Below are 25,478 nucleotides of genomic sequence, written 5' to 3'. Positions count from 1 at the left end.
AACAAATGAGCAGAGAAAAAAAAACAAAAACAAAGACAGACAAGCCAAGAAACACTCTTTAACTATTGAGAACTGATGGTTACCAGAGGGATGAAACAGGTGATGGGGATTAAGGAGTGCAATTGTCGTGATGAGCACTGGGTGAGGCATGAAATTGTTGAATCCCTATATTGTACACCTGAAATGAATGTAACACTGTATGTTAACTATATTGGAATTAAAATTTTTTTAAAAAGACAAATATCAACCAATTACAGTATACCGTACATAGATCCTGAATCAGAAAAATTTTATAGGACAGTTGGTGAAATGAGAAAACTGGTTGCATATTTGATGATATCAAGAAATTACTATTAAATATTTTTAGGTTTATAAGTGATTATTTTTAAAAGAGTTCTCTTGAAGATATATACATTAAAATATATATGGGTTAAATCATATGACAGGGATTTGTTTCAAAATAAACAGTGCAGGGGGTTAGGCGTGGGTAGAAGTTAGGTGAGGTGCAGATGAAAGAAGACTGGCCATGAATTGACAATACCAGCTGAGGTAGGGTGATGGGAGTTCATTATTCTGTTGTCTCTACTCTTGTATATATTTATATACTGCCATTAATAAAAAATTATAAAATAAGTGATATATGTAGAGAATATTTCTGGAAAGTTATCCAAGATATTGGTAATAGTGATTGTCTTTAGGAGAATTGGGTCAGGGACAGGGAAGGGGGGTGGTCAAGACTCACCCTTCACTGTACAATAATTATATTACCCATATAATAAATTAACTGAATTATTTTTAAAAGCCAAAGAAGTACATATATATTTTCTCTCCTTACCAAATAATTATCATCAGCATACAAATATGTTCTAGTATATTGTGTCTTTAAAAAACTTGTTCTTGGGGCGCCTGGGTGGCTCAGTTAAGTGTCTGCCTTTAGCTCAGGTGATGCTCAATGGGGAGCCTGCTTCTCCCTCTCCCTCTACTCCTCCCCCTGCTTGTGCTCTCTTTCTCCCTGTTAAATAAATAAATAAATAAATAAATAAATAAATAAATAAATAAAATCTTAAACCCACTAAAAACTTCATATCATATCCCCCAACTAGTATTCCACTTCTGTGTTCTCTTTTATGGCCACATTTCTTAGGAAAGGTCTTACCTTCACTAGCTCTTCTCCCTCACATATCATTCCCTTTTCATCCCAACTCAGCCTGGCTTCCCTCCATTCTCTCGAAATTCCCCTAAAGTGACCCATGAGTTCCATGTTGCCAAATCTAACAGACATTTCTCTGCTTGCTTAGCCTGTCAATAGCATTTGGCACAGCTGACCATTACTTCCTTGATATACTATCCTTTCTTAAATTCTAAGACACCAGGTTCTTCCTTCTCTATTCAACATCTAAACATTGAAATATCCCAAGATGGGTCTTAAACCTTCTTCTATTCTCCATCCACATTCTCTAGTTAGGTGAGTTCACCCATTCTTATCACTCTAAGTATTACTGATTTGCTAATGTCTCCCAAAATTCACAACTCTAACCCTGACCTCTCTCCTGAGATCCAGACTTGTATTTCCAATTGCCTACTAAAAATTTCACATTTGAATGTCTAGTAGGTATTTTAAACTTAACATGTTCAAAACAGCACTCTTGATTCGCCTTCCCCAAGCCAATAATTCCCATAGTGTTTGTGCTCTAACTAAACAGCACCATTGTCCAGCCAGCAATAACCTAAACCAAGTTTAAGTGTTATCTTTGAATCTTCCCTTTCCCCAACTCCCATATTCAATTTTTTTTTGTAAGTCTTGTCCTATCTACCCACAAAATACACCTTGACTCTGTCCACTTCTTTTTTTTTTAAGAATTTATTTATTTAAGATTATTTATTTATTTATTTGAGAGAGAGAGAGAATGAGAGATAGAGAGCACGAGAGGGAAGAGGGTCGGAGGGAGAAGCAGACTCCCTGTTGAGCAGGGAGCCCGATGCGGGACTCGATCCCGGGACTCCAGGATCATGACCTGAGCCGAAGGCAGTCGCTTAACCAACTGAGCCACCCAGGCGCCCTGTCCACTTCTTTTTATCTCCACTGTCATCCTCCTAGTCCAAGCCATTCATTATCTCTTATCTGGACTACTGTAACAGGCTTCTAATGGGTGAGAGTCATGTTTTAAAAATAAGTATTAGATCAGGACACATCCCTGCTTAAAATGCTTTCATGAAAACTGACAAGCTGATTCTAAGATTCTAAAAGAGAATAAAGGGCTAAGAATAGCCTAGACAACTCTGAAGGAAAAAGAGGGAGGTGAAGGAGGGCACTGACTTTACCAGTTATCAAAACCTACTGTTAAGCCACAGTAGATACAAAAGCGTGATACTGGTGTAGGAATAGACAAACAGAACAGTGGAACAGAACAGAGAGCCTACAAATTTACAAAGGAACTTGGAATATAGCAGAGATACTATAAATAGGTTCTGAGGAAACTGGCGATCAGTATAAAAAAAATACAATTATACCAAATCACACATTGTATATAAAAATAAATTCCAGGTAGATCAGACTTAAGGTGAAGAGCAAAGCAGCAGAATTTTTAGAAAAAAATGTTATCAGCAGTGTAGGGAAAAACTTCAAAAATAAGACCAAAAAATCACAAATCATAAGGAAAAATAAACTTGACTACTTTAAGATGAAAATTTTCTGCATGACAAAGGATAATTTAAACATTTATGGGAATTTTTCAGTACAGGGAAATATAACAAAAAAACAAACATACAAAACAGTCTATAACTGCACCACAAGATCATCCCTTTGGACATTAAAAAGAAAATAACACTTATTACATAGCCAGAAAATTCCAACAGTACAGAAAAGCACAGAATAAAAGTAAAAGCCTTTCTCCCCAAAGATGACCACTGTGATTTTTTAATTTCATAATGCATATAACAGCACATTAAAGTATTGATAAGTAAAAAAAAAAGCAAATTGCCAAATAATAGATATGCTCTTATATTTAAAAAAACACCTATGTGTATATGTTTGTATAAGTAATGGAAAAGGTATGGAAGGAGGGAGAGGGAAGAATATTCTTTTAGTTTTGCATTGTTTGAGTTGTCAGAATGAGCACAATTTTGTTATTCAGACAACTGTAATAAAACAAGCAAACAAAAACAAGCAAAAAACTCTGCCATGTGCCATTATAGCTGGAGAATGTAAGGAGTATATGCTCTACCCCCAACCAAATAAAACTAAATCAATATTTTTTTAAAGGCAAAAAAAGTACAGAAGTGTGTCAAACCAATAAAGCTTTTCTTAGCTAACTTGTAAAACAGGAGCGCTCAAAGTAGTTTGAAAAAGAAAAAATAAACCTGAAATACCTGCAGTCTATTCATATACACACCACAGCACTACCTTTGGTTGGGGGTGGAGAGATTTCCAGAGGAAGGAAAGATTAATAACCTCTTCATTCATGTAATGTTTGTACTAGCATGCACTAGTTTTTATAAATTGTAAATAGTAAATAATTTTTAAACAAAATAAAACCAATTATTTCATATCCCACAAATAAATCGTACTAGAGGAAGAAAGGCAACTTTTTGTAAAGGTTAAAGCACAGGCTCTGAACTCAAGAGTCCTGGGTTAATAAACCCTGGCTGTGTCACTTTGGGCAGGAGGCTAAACCTAATTTTAACCCATCTGTAAAATAGGCACAATAACAGCATCTGCTTTACAGGCCTGTTACGGGAATTAAATATTGCGGGGCGGGGTGGGGGAAGCATTTAACACGGGGCCTGGCATTAAGGATAGAGTAAATTTAACAAGGGTAAAAGTTGAGTTAGGAATGCTGATAAAACTTTTCAAACATTCCGACTCCTTAGAAACTCAAACAAGCTCCGTGAATCAGAACCCAGGTCAAAGGTGGGGTCGGCAGTGGCTCAGCCAGTTCCCTCCAGCGCCTTGAGAGACCAGCGAGCTGCTTGCTATCGCTTTCACAATTGAAGCCCCTTTCTGAGTGTCTCTTAAAAGGAGGCCACACATCCGGACGGATCAAAGAAATGGCCAAGTTCTTGAGGCGGAAACTAGACGAAGAGAGGGACTGATAAGGGAACATCCTTCCCCATTTTATCCCAAACAGGAAAAGCCCTCCTGGGTCTGAAATTTCAGAAAATGCCAAACGAACGCCCTTCGTGCCTTCCTCAAGAGCACCGCCACCTCAAAGGCGCTTCTCAGCACGTCCCTTCTCCCGCCAATGCCCCTCTTGGGGCTCCGTTTCCTTCCACTAGCTCAGACTCTGTCCAGTTCTCTTTCCGGCCGCAGTGTCCCGTTAATCTACTTTCTCCTCCACTTCAGACTCCGTTCGTCTCCCTCAATTCCTCGCCCTCCTCCCCAGACTCTCAGGCTACTTCACGTCCTTCACCTCCACCTCAGTAACCCCTTCTCCGTCTCTGGGACCGCTCCTCCGCCGCCATTCCGCCGCGTCTACCTTCGGTTCCCCCAACTCTACCTCAGTTTTCTCCCCTCAGCCGCAGACCCCACGCTCCCTGCCCAGGTCCTCCCGGCCTGGCCCTACCCGGCTGCTCCAGAGTCAGCGCCCCCAGGCGGCGGACGCCTTCCTCGTCCAGATCCCACTGCTCCGCCATCCCCGCCCGCCGCTCACCTGCCTCGGTCCACGAGACAGGCTAGCGCACGCCAGGCCCCGCCCCCGCCGCAGGCCCCGCCCCCCGCGCGTGCCGCCGATCTCCCGGGGCCGTTAGTGCTGTGATCACGCGACCGCCCGCCTCAGGCGTCCGGACTATGGTATGGATCCTGCCCTGGCGGGGGCACCAAAAACACCAAAGCGGCGAATGGGGAGGTGATGTGGCCAAGGATGAGGGCTATGGGGTTAGGGACCTGGCTCTGGGACATGGGGTGGGATATGGTCCCAGCTTTGAAGGGTTTGGGGACTGGCTCTGAGGGATTGGAAGAATGCGCCTGTTTTGTTTTTTAAGATTTTATTTATTTATTTGAGAGAGAGAGAGAATGAGAGATAGAGAGCACGAGAGGGAAGAGGGTTGGAGGGAGAAGCCGACTCCCTGTTGAGCAGGGAGCCCGATGCGGGACTCGATCCCGGGACTCCAGGATCATGACCTGAGCCGAAGGCAGTCGCTTAACCAACTGAGCCACCCAGGCGTCCAAGAATGCGCCTGTTTTGAGGGATGAAGTGTTCTAGGTCTGAGGTTTTGGGGGGCTTCAGGTCTGAGAGGTAGAGTTGTGCCTCTTGACAAGGTGAAGCTCTTCTTGTCTCAGCATTTGGAACTGTTGACTCTGAGACCAGGCAGTGGCCGGCGGGTAAATGGGCTGAGGGAGGTGTCCAGATCCGAATGAGAGGGGTAGGGGGTGGGGATGGGGGCGGGGGCAGCTCTCTGAGGCATGATAGGGAGGGAGCCCCAGATCTGAACTGTTGGTGAACTTGGCTCTGAGGAGTTGAAGTCCTGTCTTTAGATCATGAGATGGTTATAGCTCTAGAAATTTATTTGGAAGGTGCTCCTTTGGGAGGGAGGATCAGTGCGGAAAGGAGAGATACTCTTTGGAATGGGCTGGAGAAGATTATGCGAGGGCTACCCCATTTCCTATAGGCAGTCTGGCAAGAAGCATTTTGCCCTGCAAGAACTACAGATCCCCAAGCTTGCCTCTGACCGAGGGCTCTCCCCAGGCTGGGATAGTTCTAACAAACTCTCGTGCAGTCTTTGGAAAGAAAACTCTAGAAAGAACAGCCACATCCTTAACCCCTACCCTCACTCCAGCAGGCGTCTCTTGAGAGCCCACCTGTGGATGGGACATGTATGTGTAAGGAGGCAAACTCTTGAGCAAAGACACTCTTGTCAAAGCCTATCCTTAATAAGAAAAGAGGACTGAGAACAGAACTGTGGCTCACCTTCCGGGAGTGGGTCTTCTTTGGTAGCCAAAAATCTGCAGAGTAGGAGCAGTTACACTGAGCTATCAACCAGCTAGTCATATTTAAGAACAGAAAGCAGAATCAAGAGTTCTTGCTTATTTATGCTTTCTGGTTTGGGTGGGGCCCTTATTTACCATCAGTTTGTCATGCTCAGCTGTAGCCATTTTTAAAAGGGCCGGGACTCAAAAGCCTAGATTAGTTCCTTAGATTGGCTTTTCTTCCTCAGCTTCTGTGAATCATGACACCATTTAAAAAATTTGTAATCTTTCTCATGGCCCCTTTAACTCTTCTAGCCTCAAATGTGGCATATATAATTGCTCTTCTTTACATCTGAATTATTTAGACCAGTTATAAGAGAAGGGAACTCCACCCACTTCTTTGTTGCATACATTTATTTTCCTTCCTCAGCTGTCAAAATAGAAGGTGCAGGTTTTGTTGGAAAAGTGAGCCTTTCCTCCCTTGAGCACCAGCTCTTATTTAGCACTCTTCCCACCCACCACATTTTAATGCAAATTTTGGAAGATTCAGAAAGGTTGAACGAACTATATACCCACTGCCTGGATTCTACAGTGAACATCTTTGCTGTATTTGTTTTTATCATATGTCCATCTATCCATCCCTTTACCAATCCATACTGGTTTTTTGATGCATTTCAAAATGTTATAAATATTACATTGCACCCCAATTGCTTCACCATGCATAATTTTTATTTAGAATTCTTTTATGGTTCTTTTTAAGGTAGAATTTTATATACTATTTACCACCTTTTAAATTTTGTTTACAGGAGTAGTCCTTGAGTGTTGATTTTAAAATCTGATACAGATGGTTTGTATGTTCATATGTTCTATTTTTCTATAGTGTTGATAAGCTAGGTCATCTTGAAGCAAAATAGTTCACTTATATGAATAGATAACCTTGAACTTTTAACAATGAGCTGAGGAAGCTTAATGATCTTTGCTGCCTTTGTATACACAAAAAGGAAACCACAACATTCAGCTATTCTGCTATGGTCTCAATAATGTAATGTCTCTGCGGGTATGATCCCAAGAGAGCTCTGCATGCACTCAGAGGGGTAGGGAATGCCTCCTCATAACTCTCTCTCTCCTTTTTTTTTTTTTTAAATTAAAGATTTTATTTATTTATTTAAGAGAGAGAAAGAGCAGGGGGAGGGGCAGAGGAGGAGGGAGAGGAAGAAGGAAAGAATCCCAAGCAGACTTCATGCTGAGTGCAGAGCCCAACGCAGGACCTCATAACTCTGTCTTAAATGTTTTTTTTTTATTTTTTTAAATGGCTTTATTAAAAAATAATTCCCATACTACAATTTACCATTTAAAGTTTACAGTTCAGTGGTTTTTAGTATATTCACACTGTGTAACTAGTACAATTTTACAACATTTTCATTATTTGAAAAAGAAAAGAAATTCCATACCTGTTACTAGTCACTGTGCATTTCCCCCACAACCTCTCTAGCCCTAAGCCACCACTAATCTACTCTATAAATTTGCCTGTTCTGCACATTACACATAGATGGAATCATGTAATATGTGGCTTTTGTGTCTGCTTCTTTCATTTAGCATAGAGAAATGTGTTTTTAGATTTTTTACTGCCTTTTAAATTTGATTGTTCATCTTTTTATTATTTTTATTATTGAGTTGTAAGAGTTATTTATGTAGTCTAAATACAAGTTCTTTATCAGATATGTGATCTGCAAATATTTTGTTCCATTATATGGGTTGTCTTTTTACTTTCTTGATGGTGTCCTTTGGAGCACAAAAGTTTTCAATTTTGATGAAGTTTTATTTGTTTATTTGTTTCACTTGTGCTTTTTGTATCTCATCTAAGAAGGCATTACCTAATCCAAGATCATGAGGATTTTGTGTTTTCTTCTAAGGGTTTTATAGTTTTAGCTTTTATTTTTAGGTTTGGTCCCTTTGGTGTTAATTTCTTTTTTTTTTTTTTAAGTGTAAAGATTTTATTTATTTATTTGAGAGAGAGAGAATGAGAGATAGCACGAGAGGGAAGAGCGTCAGAGGGAGAAGCAGACTCCCTGCTGAGCAGGGAGCCTGACGTGGGACTCGATCCCAGGACTCCAGGATCATGACCTGAGCTGAAGGCAGTCGCTTAACCAACTGAGCCACCCAGGCACCCTGGTGTTAATTTCTACGTATGGTGTGAGGTAGGGGTCTTTTTGTTTTGTTTTGTTTTTGTTTTTTTGCATTTAGATGTCCAGGTGTCCTAGCACCATTTTTTGAAAAGGCTATTCTTTACCCATTGGATTGCCTTGGCTCTCTTGTCAAATTCAATTAACCATAAATGTCAAGGTTTATTTCTGGACTCTCAATGGTATTCCACTTATCCATATGTTTTCCTTATACAGTAGCACACTATCTTGATTACTATAGCTTTTTAGTAAGTTTTGAAAATGGGAAGTGTGAATCATCAAACTTTGTTCTCCTTGGGGCGCCTGGGTGGCTCAGTCAGTTAAGTGTCTGACTCTTGATTTCAGCTCAGGTTATGATCTCATGGGTCATGGGATCAAGCCCCACCTTGGGCTCTGAGCTCAGCAGGGAGTCTGCTTGAGATTCTCTCCCTCTGCCCCTCCCCTCACTCTCCCAAATTAATTAATTAATCTTTAAAAAATTTTTTTTGTTCTCCTTTTTCAAGAGTTGGAGTGTTTTTTTGTTTGTTTTTACTATTCCCTTTTATTTCCATATGAATTTTAACGTCAGTTTGTCAATTTTTTTTAAAGATTTTATTTATTTATTTGTGAGTGAGAGAGAACACAGAGCATGAGTAGTGGGGAGGGGCAGAGGGAGAGGGTGAAGCAGACCCTCCGCTGAGCAGGTAGCCCGATGAGGGGCTCGATTCCGGGACCCTGGGATCATGACCCGAGCTGAAGACAGACGCTAACTGACTGAGCCACCCAGGCACCCCCAGCTTGTCAATTTTTGCAAAAAGAAAAAAGAAAAAAGGCAGCTGGAATTTTCACAGGGACTGTGTTCAATCTGTAGATCTGGAGAGTATTGCAGTCTTAACAGTATTAAGTCTTCTGATTGGTAAACATGAGATGTTTTTCCATTTACTTAGGTCTTTAAAATTCTTTCAACTATGTTTTGAACTTTTCAGAGTACAAGTATTACCTTTCTTTTGTTAAATTTATTCCTAAATATTTTGTTCTTTTTGATACTATTGGAATAGAATTGTTTTCTGAATCTCATTTTTGGATTGTTCATTGCTTGTGTATTAACATCCAACCCCTCATCAGGCTACCTGCTCAGTGGAGGGTCTGCTTCACCCTCTCCCTCTGCCCCTCCCCCCTACTCGTGCTCTGTGTTCTCTCTCACTCGCAAATAAATAAAATCTTTTTAAAAAATTGACAACTTATATTAACATCCAAGGCGCTGGGTGGCCCAGTCAGTTAAGCATCTGACTCTTGATTTTAGCTCAGTTCATGATCTCAGGGTTGAGAGATCAAGCCCCTCAACAGGCTCTGTGCTGCATGTGGAGCTTGCTTGAGATTCTCTCTCTCCCTCTGTCCACCGCCCCCCCCACTCTTATGTACTCTTTCTCTCTCCCCTTCTCAAATACATAAATTTAAAAATAAAAATACAATTGATATATATCTTTCACCCTTACTAAACTCATTTCTAATAATTTCCTAGTGAATTCCTTGGGATTTTCTATATGCAAGATCACATCATCTGCAAATAGAGGTAATCTCACTTCTTCCTTTCCAAGATGGATGCTTTTTATTTCTTTTTCTCGCATAGCTCTGTTTTCATTCCCCTTTTAGGAGGAGCCTGGCATGCCTTATGAATCAGCAGAGGATTTGTTTCATTTCAACGTTGGGGGCTGGCATTTCTCAGTTCCCAGAAGCAAACTCGCTCAGTTTCCAGACTCCCTGCTGTGGAAAGAGGCTTCAGCCTTGACCTCTTTGGAAAGCCAGAGGCTATTCATCGACAGAGATGGTTCCACATTTAGGCATGTGCACTATTACCTCTACACTTCCAAACTCTCCTTCTCCAGTTGTACAGAACTGAACTTACTCTATGAGCAAGCACTGGGTTTGCAGCTGATGCCTTTGTTGCAGGTAAGATACTCTTGTCTTCCAGGAGTGATCAGTAACATAGGCCTTATATCAATCACTAAATGTTGTGTCCTTTCATATATTGGTTGCTGAGATGACCCTCTTAATGGGGAAGTGTGATGAATGAGTTAGAGTAATAAATAAACTGAATAAAGGATTTCATCCTGACTCTGCCTTACCTATACCAGTAGCCACCACAGACCTGGGATAGGACTTAACCAACTGCTGAGTTGGTTCCTTGACTCTTGGAAATCCTATTTTAACATTCTTCTTGAATCTTAATTTTTCTCCAAACTACAGAAACAATTTCTATGGCTTAAGTAGCTTATTCTTAGTTTTTGGACAATGATTTTTTTTTTTTAACCTAGAAAAGCTAAATATTATGACTAGAAAGGACCATTGGCCATGCTCCATATTAATCCCACTGTCTGGACAAAGTGTTTACTGGATCCATCTCCATAAGCACTGACCCAACAAGTCACAGTTCAGCTCAGTGCACTACCAACTGTGCCTCCTGAACACCTCTTAGAAGAAAATTGAGGTAGATTGTGCATATCTGGGTCATATAGGAATGAGAACATTTTACACTGAGTGTTTTTTTTTTTTGTTTTGTTTTTTAAACAGATGAAATCTTTTTTTCTTTTTTAAGATTTTATTTATTTATTTGACAGAGAGAGACACAGCGAGAAAGGGAACACAGCAGGGGTAGTGGGAGAGGGAGAAGCAGGCTTCCCGCAGAGCGGAGAGCCCGATGCGGGGCTCGATCCCAGGACCCTGGTATCATGACCTGAGCTGAAGGCAGATGCCCAACGAGTGAGCCACCCAGGTGCCCCTACACTGAGTGTTTTTGTAGATAATCCTTACTAAATAATTTAATGCTTCTTCTTAAAAGTTATTATATATTTGGAAATCAAAACCCTAAAAAAAACCCTTAACATATTCCAACACAAGTTGTAGTATTCTTTTCTTTTTATTTTTTTTAAGGCTACCCACCTGAAATAATTTTTTTTTTAACTACGTCTGGAATGGAGTGCTAGAATTGATTACGAATGGCTTCAAAATTAATTACATGGCCTGGCATGTCAAGATTGCTGATGACTCTATGCCAAAGCGCCATTATTGTGGGGGGAAGGGAGGAGTCACTTGTTCATTGCAGAAAATCAAGGAGATCAAGACAATTTTTTGAAGAACCGTTTTAAAGAACACAAGCCCGCTATACAAACAGTTTATAAAGCCTTTAATTCCTTTCCTATCCTCACTTTCCAAATTGAAACAAAATCTATCTGGGAAGCAACTTCAGAATAGGAGGTAGCAACTCAGAGGCCAATGAGTGGGTCCAATTACGAAGTTCCAAGTTGTGTGAGCAGAAGTATTTGAAGAATCATGTGGATCTGCCTCCCTAAAGATACAGTAGAACAAGTGCTTATGTTTTGGAATAGTGTTTTCAAAGAAATAAACACTTAGGCTGGTCTAATTGAAGTGATGTTTATTCTGTGAAGCATAGTGTAAATACAGCTGGAGAATCAATAGCCATCTCAAACAAATCAACAGCCTCACACATTTCCATCAGTTCCCCCACTGCTAAGGCCTGTCCAAAAATCAGGTTCTTGCATAAATGTATGAACGCTTTCATTGGAGAAAATGGGAGTTTTCCAGTTATTAGTCTAAAGACTTTTCTCAGGTAGTCCAACTTAATGCATTCAGCCAGTATTTATTGAAAACATTTTAGGTACCAGGCATTATTCCTGTGGGTTTTAAGGAAAATGTGGAATGAACCAACAAAAATAAAATGTGAGCCACAAGTAATATTCAAATTTTCTAGTAGCCATATTTTTAAAAAATTTAAAAGTGACGTTAATTTTAATAATATTTTATTTAACTCAATATATTTAAAATGCTATCATTTCAACATGTAATCAGTATTTTAAAACTGACATCTTTTACATTTTTTGTACTAAGTCTTCAAAATCTGATGTGTGTTTTACACTTACCACGCATCTCAGATTCAGATGATTGCATTTCAAGTACTCAGTAGCCACATGTGGCTAAAGGCTACCATATTGGACAGGACATATCTAAACTCTTCTAAAGTGTTGCTGCCCCTCACTGTAATGTCCCTCAGATTTAGCTCCTAGCAATACAAATGAGACTTTGCCTCCTGCTAACTAAAGTTACTATGTACTCAACAGACTGCATTTCCTACTCAGTATTTTCTGTAACACAGTAGACTTTTTTGGAAAGTCATGTAGAAGAGCCAACAAGCTGAATGCGTTGGGAAGCTTCTGGAGGACAGACACCTAGGCTCACCTTGCTGCTCTACTCTTCACCCCTCCTAATCTCCCACATTTCCACTCCTCCTTTCTCCCACCCCTCCCACCTGCCCACCCCACCTCCTTTTAGCCTGTAGCTTTGGCGTCCAAAGGGTACATTTAATACCTATTATTGTCTTGATTCCAAGTGTAATATTTATTGTGTTTTGAGCACCAATTAAGGGCCAAGCACTGGAGATATAGGAAGGAACCATATAGCCATACAATGTCAATGCTACGAAAAATAAAGCAGTGCTTCATGTGTAATAATGAAAGAGGAGGGCATTTCTCTATTCTAAGACTTCTGGAGGTTTCACAATGTGTTTATATGATTTTCTTTTTGTGTGTATAGTTTTTATTCTGTCAGCCACTGCCCTTGTAGTACTGAAGTTTAGGTGAAAGAACAGAACATTTACATCTAATCTGCTTGTTTTTAAATGTACAGATGTGGGGCACCTGGGTGTCTCAGTCTAACCACAGCTCAAGTCATGATCTCAGGGTCCTGGGATAGAGCCCGCACTGAGCTCCCAGCTTAGCGGGAAGCCAGCTTCTCCCTCTCCCTCTGACCACCCGCCCCCCAAGTGACTGAGACCAGGGAAGCTACTCAGGCCTCACTGACAAGGCAGCATTTGAGCAGAAACCTGCATGAGAAAGGTAAGTCATGCAGATGTCTGAGGAAAGAGCTTCCAGGCATATGGAACAGCAAATAGAAATGCCCTGAGGTTATAGTGACTTGGAAGAGGGAGACTCAGAGGCCCCTGTCTGACACAGTGAAAGGTAGGAAGATGACACAGGTAGATGGGAAGGTCAGAGGAAGCCAGGGGCCAGATCTTGCAGTCTTACAGGCCACATTAAAGACATAGGATCTATTCTAAATGTTACAGGTAGCTTTGGGAGATGCTTAAAGAAAGAAGTAAAATGATCAAATTTAAGTTTTAAAAAGATTAGTGGACCTTGGGTTAAGCAATGGTTTCTCAGGTACAACACCAAAAGCACAAGCAACCAAAGAAAAAATATAAATTGGACTTCATCAAAGGTGAAAACTCTTGTGCTTCAAAGGCCACCATCAAAAAAGTGTAAACGACAGCCCACAGAATGAAACAAAATATTTGCAAATCACCTGATAAGGAACCTATATCCAGAATATATAAAGAACTCTTACAACTAAACAGCAAAAAGATAATCAAATTTTAAAATGTGCAAAGGATTTGAGTAGACATTTCCCCAAAAAATACATTCAAAAGGGCAATAAGCACATGAAAAGATGTTTAACATCATTAGCCGTCAGGGAAATGCAAATGGAAACCACAATGAGATATCACTTCACACCCAATAGGATGGCTATCATCAAAAAGACAGGCAATAACAGGTGTTGGAAAAGATGTGGAGAAATTGGAACCCTCACACACTGCTGATGGGAATGTATATTCGTAAGCTTCTTTGGAAAACAGTCTGGCAGTTCCTCAAAAAGAGTTATGTGACCGAGTTAATTCCACTTCTAAGTGTATACCCAAGAAAAATTAAAACTTATGTCCACACAAAAACTTGTAAACAAATGTTCAAAGCAGCATTACTCATAGTAGCCAAAAAGTAGAAACAACCCTTATGTTCATCAGCTGATGAATAAACAAACAAAATGGATATCCATACAATGGAATATTATTTGTCAATAAAGAGGAATGAAGTACTGATACATGTAACAACACGGATGAACTTCAAAACATTATGCTAAGCGAAAGAAACCAGACACAGAGGACCATATATTGTATGATTCAATTTATATAAAATGTGCATAATAGGCAAAGTTATAGAGACAGAGGTAGATTAGTTGTTGCCTGGAGCTGAGGTACAGGGTGGGCAGGATTGGCAATGACTGTTAATGGGTACAGAGTTACTTTTTAGGATGTTGAAATAGATTGTGATGATGGTTGCACAACTCTGTGAACATACTAAAAACCATTGAACTGTACAATTTAAATTGGAGATTTTATCATTCATATTATATATAATATGAATGCATTTCACATTAAATATATTTCAATAAAACTATAAAAAAATCATTGACTTCTGTCTTAATATTAGAACAGGAGTCATCAAACTATAGCCTATAGATGAAATCCAGCTCACTACCTTTTTTGTACAACCTGTTAGCTAAGAATGGTTTTTACAGGAATGCCTGGGTGGTTCAGGCCATTAAGAATCTGCCTTCAGACATGAACAGACATTTTTCCAAAGAAGACATCCAAATGGCCAACAGACACATGAAAAAGTGCTCAACATCGCTCGGCATCAGGGAAATCCAAATCAAAACCTCAATGAGATACCACCTCACACCAGTCAGAATGGCTAAAATTAACAAGTCAGGAAACGACAGATGTTGGCAGGGATGCGGAGAAAGGGGAACCCTCCTACACTGTTGGTGGGAATGCAAGCTGGTGCAGCCACTCTGGAAAACAGTATGGAGTTTCCTCAAACAGTTGAAAATAGAGCTACCATACGATCCAGCAATTGCACTACTGGGTATTTACCCCAAAGATACAAATGTAGGGATCCGAAGGGGTACATGCACCCCGATGTTTATAGCAGCAATGTCCACAGTAGCCAAACTGTGGAAAGAGCCAAGATGTCCATCGACAGATGAATGGATAAAGAAGATGTGGTATATATACACAATGGAATATTATGCAGCCATAAAAAGGAATGAGATCTTGCCATTTGCAATGACATGGATGGAACTGGAGGGTGTTATGCTGAGTGAAATAAGTCAATCAGAGAAAGACATGTATCATATGACCTCACTGATATGAGGAATTCTTAATCTCAGGAAACAAACTGAGGGTTGCTGGAGTGGTGGGGGGGTGGGAGGGATGGGGTGGCTGGGTGATAGACATTGGGTAGGGTATGTGCTATGGTGAGCGCTGTGAATTGTGCAAGACTGTTGAATCACAGATCTGTACTTCTGAAACAAATAATGCAACATATGTTAAGAAAAAAGAAAAACAAGAAGATAGCAGGAGGGGAAGAATAAAGGGGAGTAAGTCGGAGGGGGAGACGAACCATGAGAGACGATGGACTCTGAAAAACAAACTGAGGGTTCTAGAGGGGAGGAGGGGGGGATGGGTTAGCCTGGTGATGGGTATTAAAGAGGGCACGTTCTGCATGGAGCACTGGGTGTTATGGACAAACAATGAATCATGGAGCACTACATCAACAACTAATGATGTAATGTATGGTGATTAACATAACAATAAAAAATTAGAAAAAGAAAAATCAGGATGAAAATTTATGTTTTATTAATGGTTGACTATCAACTTCATGCCCCACAGTCAAAAGCTAGCCTTTTGTTTGTTTATATTAAAAAAATATAAAAATTTCAAAAAAAAAATCTGCCTTCAGCTCAGGTCATGATCCCAGGGTTCTGGGATCAAGTCCAGCATGGGCTCCTTGCTCAGCAGGGAGCCTGCTTCTCCCTCTGCCTGCCGCTCCCCCTGCTTGTGCCCCCCCCACAAATAAATAAATAAAATCTTTAAAAAAAAAGAATGGTTTTTATATTTTTATATGGTTGAACAAAAACCAAAAAAAAAAAATTTTGTGGCATATGAAAATTATCTGAAATAGGGGCTCCTGGTGGCTCAGTCGTTAAGTGTCTGCCTTCGGCTCAGGTCATGATCCCAGGGTCCTGGGATCGAGCCCCGCATCGGGCTCCCTGCTCAGCAGGAAGCCTGCTTCTCCCTCTCCCCCTGCTTGTGTTCCCTCTCTCTCTGTGTCTCTCTCTGTCAAATAAATAAATAAAATCTTAAAAAAAAAGAAAATTCTCTGAAATTCAAATGTCGGTGCCCATTAAGTTTTACTGGAATACAGTCATGCTCATTTGTTTATATATTGTTTATAGCTGCTCTTGAGCTATAATACAGAGTTGAACAGTTGCAACAGGGACCATATTCTCAAAGCCTAAAATATTTACTATCTGCACTTTTACAGAAAAAAATTTGCCAGGGCACCTGGGTGGCTCAATGCGTGAGGCACCCGACTCTTGATCTCAGCTCAGGTTTTGATCTCAAGGTCATGAGTTCAAGCCCCGCAATGTGTCAACCCCTGGCCTACACTCTAGTGGGGCACAGGAAAAGCAGGAAGACCAGTTAGGAGGCTCCTATACCATCCAGATAAAATATAGTGGTAGTTTGTCCTAAGGTGGTAATAGTGGAGTTAGAAGTGTTCAAATTCTGGATATGTCTTGATGATAGAGGGTTTGCTAATGAATTATTGGTATGAATTGTTGGTAGTGTAAGAGAGAATAGTTAACTCCTTTGTATCCTCAGCAGTAAGGCGAATGGTGGATTCCAAGGAATCTGCAGGTTTAGGCAGAGAAATCAGGAGTTAGGATTTGAATGTGTTAAGTTTGAGAGGCAAGAAAAGGGTATTTATTAAACATTCAAGTGGCAATGGTGAAAAGGCAGCAGGATGTATAAGGTCTGGAATTCATGGGAGCAATCTATCTAGAGGTATAAATTTGGGAGTCATCAAAGCTGATATGTAAATCCATGAACCTGGATGTTCACAGAGAAAAAACAGAGTAGTCATTCCAGGTCTGTATATTAACATTTTCGTGTATACTAGAACTTTCCGTGTAATTTGGGAAGTCCCCTTTGCCTAAATGTAAACTGCTTCAAGCCTCTTACAAGCTATCAGCCTGGTTGAGAGTCAGCTGCTACTGCAGTGTGAAATTTCTCTTCAGGGTCACTCACAAGGGTTCAAAGTTTTTGGCAGACTGTCGATTCCCTTTTACTTGTCCCTTGAAGCCCACTGAGGACTTAGTATGACAGTGCATGCTACTTGTGTTTCCTTTTCCATTGCCTCCTGGGGACTTCTAAATTTAGAAACATATTATTCTGCCTATGAACATTCTGCTACCAGCAAGCACCCAAATACACCTGCATTCTTGCGCTCAAGGGAGCCAGGGAATTTTTATGTTGAAGACACAAGTGATGCTTTTAAGAAAACAGACCAGTAATGGGTCTCACATTTCCTATCACGATGTGAAGACAGATTACCAGTGTGATCTTGGAAAGGAAGGTTATATAAACAGTAGATACTCATCCCAACAGTGTAGCTTGTCTGTGGAAATATGGGTAAGTGGACAACCCCTGACATAGCGTCTGCTTGCCCTGGCTCCTCTCCCAACACACACGCACCTACGGGCAAGTGTGGGCACTTACATACACATACACTTTGAAGTTCAGCCATGTCCCTAAGCACCCCAAATGTCTTCTCTTCACACCTTTTAACTTGCTATTTCTTCTTTCTAAAATGATCCCCCTTTAAGATTTACCCTAAGTATGATCCAAGGGAAGCCTAGCCTGACATTTCCAGGCAGCGTTTTTGTTTCCCTGCTCTCAGAGTTAATTCCTGTCACCTATCAATACTATTCTGTTTGGATCAGGTATTCATATATCTTTCTCCTTCACTAGCCTGTATTCTTTTCATGTTTGCATTCCTAGCCTCTCACAGTACCCAGCCTGTAACAGGTGTTTAATAAACATCCACTGAGAGAACACTGAATGATGAACCCAGGATGACCTATGAAGGTTGAATCTACTTCTGCAGGGCCAAGAAACTGGAGGTGGCAGTGGGAGGAGCAGGTTTGAGATCCCGATAGTTGTATCTTATTTGGCTTCTTTGGTGGATTGCAGCTGTTCTACACATCCTTTTGATCTACTAGCCTCACTTCCCTTGAGCTTCAGATTGATGTTGGCCTTCCTTGTTTCTACAAGGCAGTTGGAGATTTGTGAGCTCCTCCAAGCTCCTTCCCACAGCCCACATCAGAGCATAAAGGCTTCTCTGAGCACTGGTTCTGCTTTGGAAAACCTCCCTTAAGTCCCAGAGCTCTTCTACTAGTACATTTGTCAGCTGTCTTTTGGTGACCGTACCTACACACATACATAATTGCCCCCATGTCATTAGTCTTTTGTTTTTAAAGATTTTATTTATTTATTTGAGAGAGAGAGAATGAGAGACAGAGAACATGAGAGGGAAGAGGGTCAGAGAAGCAGACTCCCCGCTGAGCAGGGAGCCTGACATGGGACTCGATCCCAGGACTCCAGGATCATGACCTGAGCTGAAGGCAGTCGCTTAACCAACTGAGCCACCCAGGCACCCCCCATGTCATTAGTCTTACACTGCTTCTGACATATTTTTTCACTACTATCTAGGCCAAAAGTAACATTAATTATCCTTGTGCTAGTAACTAGCCATCTGAATTCGGGTCTATATTTCCCTAAAGAAATCTTCCCTCTAATAACTTTCTGGGTCATAGCACGTGAATAGTAAAAGTCATAGAAGTAGTATTCAGGCAGATAGGAGTGGAATTGAAGTCCTTAGAGACCAGCCATATACTCTGTGGCAACTTCAGTCAACAAAGCCAAAGGACAGCTGGAAACTAGGCTCTCTGAAATTCTCTTCACTAATTCATTACTTCATTCATTCTATGAAAATGTATTGAGGGGCGCCTGGGTGGCTCAGTCAGCTGAGCATCTGACTTCGGCTCAGGTCATGATCTCTGGGTCCTGGGATCGAGCCCCGCATTGGGCTCCCAGCTCAACAGGGAATCTGCTTCTCCCTCTGCCTCTGTCCCTCCCCTAGCTCGTGCTCTCTCTCTCTCCCAAATAAATAAATAAAATCCTTAAAAAAATGTATTGAGATCCCACAGAAACTGTTGTGGGTGCTGCAAATATAGCAGAGAACAAAACAGGCAAGATCCTTATGGTTTTGGAGGTTATATCTACTAGGGGAGACTAGCAGATGGTAAATAAGTAGGTGTTATTGAGAAAAATAAAGCAAAGTGAGGGGGTTAGGGAATGTATTCTTTGGATTCATATAGCACCTAAATGGCTTCCCATGAGTAGAAGGTCTTGTGTTTCTAGAAGTCAGAGCAAGGATTGACTGAGAGAGTTTAGAAAACAACCTAATCAAGGCTTCTGGGCCTAGTGCATGCAGCATGACTTGACTGGCAGGAACTGTGATCTTTTGGGATTTATTTGTATGTTTTTCTTTTTTAAGATTTGTCAAACATACCTTTCTTGGGGATGCCTGGGTGGTTCAGTCGGTTAAGCGTCTGCCTTCAGCTCAGGTCATGATCCTGGGGTCCTGGGATCGAGTCCCATGTCGGGCTCCTTGCTCAGTAGGGAGTCTGCTTCTCCCTCTGCCTGCCTCTCCCCCTGCTTGTGCATTCTCTCTCTCTCTCTTTCTCTGACAAATAAATAAATAAAATCTTTAAAAAACAAAAACATACCTTTCTTGGAGAATGGTACAGCTCACACTTCACATTTGTAGAAGTAACAAGAAATGGAGATTTCATTTCTACAAAATAGATCATTCTCCCTAGTCAGCTAGTATATCTCTCAAACTGGTTGGACTGTCACACCCACCCACCCCACAGGGTATACCTGGGTATCAAACAGCACCTCCAGAAAGGGAGTCCAGGCCCTCCCTCAAACATGTTGTTTTCCCAGGCAGGGATTTCCCTCCCTCAATACATCCCTTCCACAATGCACAATTTAGAGTTGTTCAAGGGCACTGTTGTTTCCCCCACTGGGACAGAATTTCAGGATTTGAATCTGCAAGTGAAATAAATGGCAGTTTCAAGTTCTTCTGATGCAGTCAGCTTAGCATGGGTTTCGCATGGTCCGCTGTCTCTTGTAGGCTCTCCCTAGTTTTACTCTCATTTCTTTCTACTTCACCCAACATGTTATGGTCCAGCGTCTGTGAGACCCAAGTTGAGACCCTTTGCCCTGTCATCCTGTCTCCCTCTCCTCCTTTACATCCTTGTCCCTCTCTCTAGTAGATCTTCCCTCTGGACTCTAGGTCCCAAGTTGGAATCACTGCCTTCACTGCCCTCTGAACTCTCTGGGCTCTGCCCACTGTAATCCTGTGCTGACTTTTCCTATGGCTTTGGATCCTCAGCATCTTTCTCAGTTTTTGTGAATGCAGTCTACTTCTCTGCCAGCTCATTTTGGGCTTCCTCATGTCTCATTTTGCTTTTTTTCCAGAGGACTCAGTTTTCTATCTCTTCATTTACATGCATTCTTTTAACACAGCAATTCTGATCATTTACTATACATTAGGTTCTAGACTAGAAACTGGGGATGCATCAAGCCAGTCCTTCCTCCCAAAGCCTGAAAGGACAGGCCTGAAACCAAGCCAGGGACCCAGAGAGAGAAGTTTGGAGGGGTCTGTGGGAACAAAAGAGAATCACCCACTCTAGCTAGGGGAGGCTCCAGGCGTTTTGCTTTTGTTTTTTTTTTTAGATTTTATTTATTTATTTGAGAGAGAGAGAGAATGAGAGATAGAGAGCACGAGAGGTAAGACGGTCAGAGGGAGAAGCAGACTCCCTGCTCAGCAGGGAGCCCGATGTGGGACTCGATCCCGGGACTCGAGGATCATGACCTGAGCTGAAGGCAGTCTCTTAACCAACTGAGCCACCCAGGCGCCCGGCTCCAGGCTTTTTAGATAGAGAAGGGAGGAGGAAGCGTTCTGGGAAGAGGAAATTGCATATACAAAGTTAAGGAGGCATTACAATGTCTTTGGAGCTTTATGGAGTTTAGTGTCACTGATGATGGGATACAGACAGAAAGAATGGTAGGAGATGAAGCTGGAAAGATAGTTTGGAATCTGACCACTAAAAGGAAGGAAATTAACATATTATTTCCTTTAATCCTTACAACAACATCTTCCAGATTTTCCTTTCTCCACTTTGCATGTGAGGAGCCTGAGGCTTCTAGAGGTTAAGTGACAGATGGGAGGCAATTGGTAAGAGCAACGGTTAAGAGCATGGACCCTAGATTTCTGGGTTCCATTCCTAGCGTCTCCACTTATTCGGGGCACTGAGTACTTGTTCCCTTCTTGGGCCTTGTTTCACATTTGCTAAAAGGGAGTGATAATAGTAGAGCCTATTTGGTATGTGGGCAAGGGGGGACATTAGGAGGATTTAGTTTAAAAATGCCTGGGGGGCACCTGGGTGGCTCAAATGGTTAAGTGTTTGCCTTCGGCTCAGGTCATGATCCCAGGGTCCTGGGATCGAGTCCCACATCGGGCTCCCTGCTCTGCGGGAAGCCTGCTTCTCCCTCTGCCTCTGCCTCTCTCTCTGACTCTCATGAATAAAAAAAAAAATAAAATAAAAATGCCTGCGTTGCAGTGTCTGGCTGGCTCAGTCAGTAGAATGTGCAACTTTTGTTCTTGGGGTTGTGAGTTTGAGCCCCATGTTGGGTGTAGAGATTACTTAAAAATAAAATCTTAAAAAAAAACTGCCTGGGCAATAAATGTCAGCTCTTAAGTGACCAAGATTCAAAGCCCAGTCTGTCTGAGTTCAAGTCCCTTGTGCTTTTTGTGTATATCCTGCTGCCTCCATTGATTGTGGAGGACCTTGCATGCAATGCCAAGGAGAATTTGGATGTTCTATAAATAGTGGGGAGCACTGAAGCTTTTTAAGATGGAGAGTGGTTTGGACTCATGTGCATGTTTGAAAGATCACGGTAGGGAGAGGGCCTGGCGATGAGAGGAGCCGGACTGGGGGCGGGGAACGAAGGCAGAGGGTAGAGCAGAGAGCAGGGCATGGAGTCTTAGGGCTTGCTGGCTGGCTGACTGGTAGAGATGGTGTGACTATCAGTCAAGTCACAGTCCCTGCTTTAAATCCTTCAATGTCTTCTCTTAACCAGGGGATATATCAATCTCCTCAGCCCAGCTTACAGAGCTCTTCACTCTCTGGCTCTTGTTTACTGCTCTAGATTCATCTCCCTCACTCCCCCAACCTCCATACACTTTTTTTTTTTTTTTTTACGATTTTATTTATTTGAGAGAGAGAGAGAGAGAGATTGGGAGAACTCAGAGGGAGAGTGAGAGGAAGAAGCAGACTCCCTGCTGAGCAGAGAGCCCAACATGAGGCTCAATCCCAGGACCTCGAGATCATGACCCAAGCTGAAGGCAGACACTTAACCAACTGAACCACCCAGGCGCCCCAACCTCCACACACCTTAAGGCTACCGTCAAGGCACAGAGGCAGGTGGCCTCAGTATATATTTCTGCCTACAATCCTCCCACCTGTCCTGTCCCTCCTGTGCAGTTTTCTTTATTCCACTTAGTACAAATACTGCCACATTATAATAATATAATTTGTTATTATTACCACCTTCATCATCATTATCATCTCATTTTAATTCAGTAATCCTGCTCACCCACTGATGCAGAACCTGTTCCAGTGTCTCTGTTACCTTCCTGGCACCTCATTTTTATTTCTCTTTGACTGAGATCAACTACTTCATACAGAAACCGATCTTTCACCAGTTTCCCTCCTCAGGATAGCTGACAGCTTGACATAGAAGCTAAAGTTGTGTGCAATCCTGAGCAAAGAGGGACAAGAAAGCTTACATTTCCTTCCAATGCTGTGGAAAGAAATTCTAGGGTTCCTGGAGCTCCTGAAACTTCAATAACGTTGCTGGCTCTTAATCTCTGTATATGTAAATTGTTGTTTTTCTTGTCTTTTCTCAGCTTTCCTCCAAGCTGAGAGCTCCTTGAGCCCAGGCACAGTATCTGTGGCCCTGGTGATACACAAGCATTTCTCAAATGAATGAATGACAGACTCTTCTGGTGTTTCACACACACACTGTTTCTCCCTCCCATTACTCAGTGCTCCCAGAAAGCACTCCCCATGACCCCGACATTTTCCAGTCCTTCCACAAGTCCACCAGTCACCCAAAGTGAGGAAGGTTCTCCCATTTCTAGTCCCCTCCTTTTACAGACCCCTCCTTTTACATAATTGCAGTTATGTGGGTGCAATTCATAGCCACAGCCACCAGAGGGCACTTTCAAAGCTCAGGCTTCCTATGAGCCGCTTCACCAGAGCTTCACCTGTATAGTTCAGCTTAGAAGCAGGTTCTTTTATTAGTTTCATATTGAACCTAAGGTGTTTTGTTGATTTTGAGACTCCTAGAGAAAAAAAAGTTGTCATATGGTGCCTTTCAAAGACTACTTTTCTAGCTATCTCCAGAAATTTCTTGGGAAAACTATTTTCTTCTAGAGCAGGGACAGGAAAAATGGGCTTGCTGTTATGATAACCTGCCCCCTATAGAGGACTTTAGAGGGAGAATGGGTCCTTGAGTGATGCGCAACACCAGCCCACCTTCTGCTTTGAGCTTCAGCCCTGCCTACCTGGCGTGCTCCAGCTTATGTACCCACACTTGGTCACCTGCTCCTTCAAGTGGAGAAGCTCTGGATGTGGAAGACTGCCTGAGCAAGTCCCAAATCCTTTAACCTCAATTGCTTCATCAGTAAAATGGGAATGCAGACATTTACCACATCTACCTCACAGAGTTGTGTTAGGGTAAATGAGCAAATGTATATGAAAGTGCTTTGAAAAATGTGGTACCCTGTGCCACGTCCAATTCCCTGCTTAGATCACATTCCAGGGTTAGGATGAACACAAACAATAAGCAGATCACAGCAATTATACAAATTGTTGAGGGGAAATGGTAGAAAATCTCTAGTTTTTAATGATTAAATATAAATTACTCTTTAGCTTATGTAAGATAAATTTCTATTAATCATAAAATTATAACCCAAAAAGATTGTTTCAAAAATCAGAAGATAGTCATTGAAATTTTGAATATCAGCATATCATCTTATAGACCTAAATTTTTATATTTTCATGTGCTTGACCAAATTTATTTCAAAAACCTTTGCCAAAGTAAGTCACATGCTATTTTTTCCTGGTATTTTGCCCAAGAACTGATCGATAATTATGTGATTTAGAATTTTCCAGGCAGTAATTTTCTGTATCTGACAGACTCTAGATAATCTGAAGGAAGGGAAACACCACCTACGTGTACGGCCTGCAGACATACCTGTTGCTGAGAGGGCATCTCTGAACTACTGGCGAACATGGAAGTGTATCAGCAAACCCTCAGAATTTCCTATAAAAAGCCCCGCCTTCACAGGTATACCCACTGGCTGACCCTTCCTGTAGCCCACACCAGCTTCCCTTCTCCTCACCCTAACAGAAGTGGCTTCCTCCAGAGAGTACTCTGATTGCTGAACTAGTTTTGGATGATCTCTCTACCTCTCCATCATCTTCTTTGATCTTGTACCCTGCCACATGCCCTCTCCAAGGCTGCTTACCCACTGGAACTAAACACCGTTTTCCACATTCATTCCTCTGCATACTAGTTTCATTTGGGCAAGGCTGGGCTGGACTGTATTCTGCCCCCTCCTTGTAGTCAGAGAATTCCACCAACCTTTCAAGTCACCTCTAACTACCACACTAGAAGTGTCTCCAAAGGATCACCATCTGATGGGTGACTTACAGTATAGATTGGCCTATCTGAGATACCAAAACAGCCATTCATGATTATTGATGGGTTTTGAGCTTCCAGGAGAGCCAAAAGCATCCGTTTTGTCTATGGGTCACGATGGTTGGTTTGATCAATTAGAAAAAAACCAGATAGGTAACAAGTATGAATTTAATGACTTTGAGTACATAAGCCAAACTCTTACATGTCCTACTGCCCTTCATTGTAGAAAAAATAAATTTCCGTGTCCTTCTCCCCACCATACCCTTGCATTCGGGGTTAGGGTTACAGCTAGAGAGAGGGGGATGGGGAAAGGAGGGACCTGGCAGGGACCATCTCTGGGGTGATCTCCCCAGCTTCCTCCAGGACCCTGGGATCAGTGAGAACCCCTGGCCTCTGAGAGGTGGTAATGCCACTCTGCACAATCTCTTCCAGGCCTACATGATAAGGCACCTTTGGGACTCATGGACACACCACTGTTAGACACGGAAGAGGAAGTGCACTACTGTTTTCTGCCCCTAGACCTAGTGGCCAAGTATCCAAGCCTGGTGACTGAAGACAATCTGCTGTGGCTGGCTGAGACTGTGGCCCTGATCGAGTGCGAGTGCAGCGAGTTCCGCTTCATTGGTGATTGCTCTGTCCTGGTCGGGGGGAGCTGATAGGGCCCATCCACCCCTACCCATCCCACATCCCATGGAGGCTCAGCTTGGTGCTTAGGGCCTCAGGAGCTTCCTTGGGCTGAGGTGGTGGAAGCATGACAGAACCTTCTGGAAGGCAAGGAGATTCCCAGCTTTAGACTCCCACAAACCTCAGAGCTATT

The 25,478-nt window shown here is 42.0% G+C and overlaps 2 protein-coding genes across 2 annotated transcripts in view; one reads left to right on the top strand and one right to left on the bottom strand.

Annotated features, from left to right (window-relative positions):
• Positions 1-4,632, bottom strand: part of LRRC36 (leucine rich repeat containing 36) — a 41,139-nt gene extending 36,507 nt beyond the window's left edge. The window contains exon 1 of the mRNA XM_028096824.2: positions 4,563-4,632. Within this exon, the coding sequence (XP_027952625.1) occupies positions 4,563-4,632 (70 nt within the window). The remainder of the gene's footprint in view (positions 1-4,562) is intronic.
• Positions 4,633-4,786: 154 nt separating this feature from the next.
• KCTD19 (potassium channel tetramerization domain containing 19) overlaps positions 4,787-25,478 on the top strand; it is a 32,665-nt gene continuing 11,973 nt past the window's right edge. The window contains exons 1-4 of the mRNA XM_088027132.1: positions 4,787-4,900; positions 9,721-10,017; positions 24,157-24,307; positions 25,094-25,285. Coding sequence (XP_087883258.1) covers positions 4,787-4,900; positions 9,721-10,017; positions 24,157-24,307; positions 25,094-25,285 — 754 coding nt within the window. The remainder of the gene's footprint in view (positions 4,901-9,720; positions 10,018-24,156; positions 24,308-25,093; positions 25,286-25,478) is intronic.

Source organism: Eumetopias jubatus, unplaced genomic scaffold (genome assembly GCF_037043125.1).
Source record: "Eumetopias jubatus isolate StellerSeaLion01/CBP00866 unplaced genomic scaffold, mEumJub1_p1.0 scaffold_10, whole genome shotgun sequence".
NCBI classification, from domain to species: Eukaryota; Metazoa; Chordata; class Mammalia; order Carnivora; family Otariidae; genus Eumetopias; species Eumetopias jubatus.
This window is presented reverse-complemented; position numbering and strand designations above follow the sequence as displayed.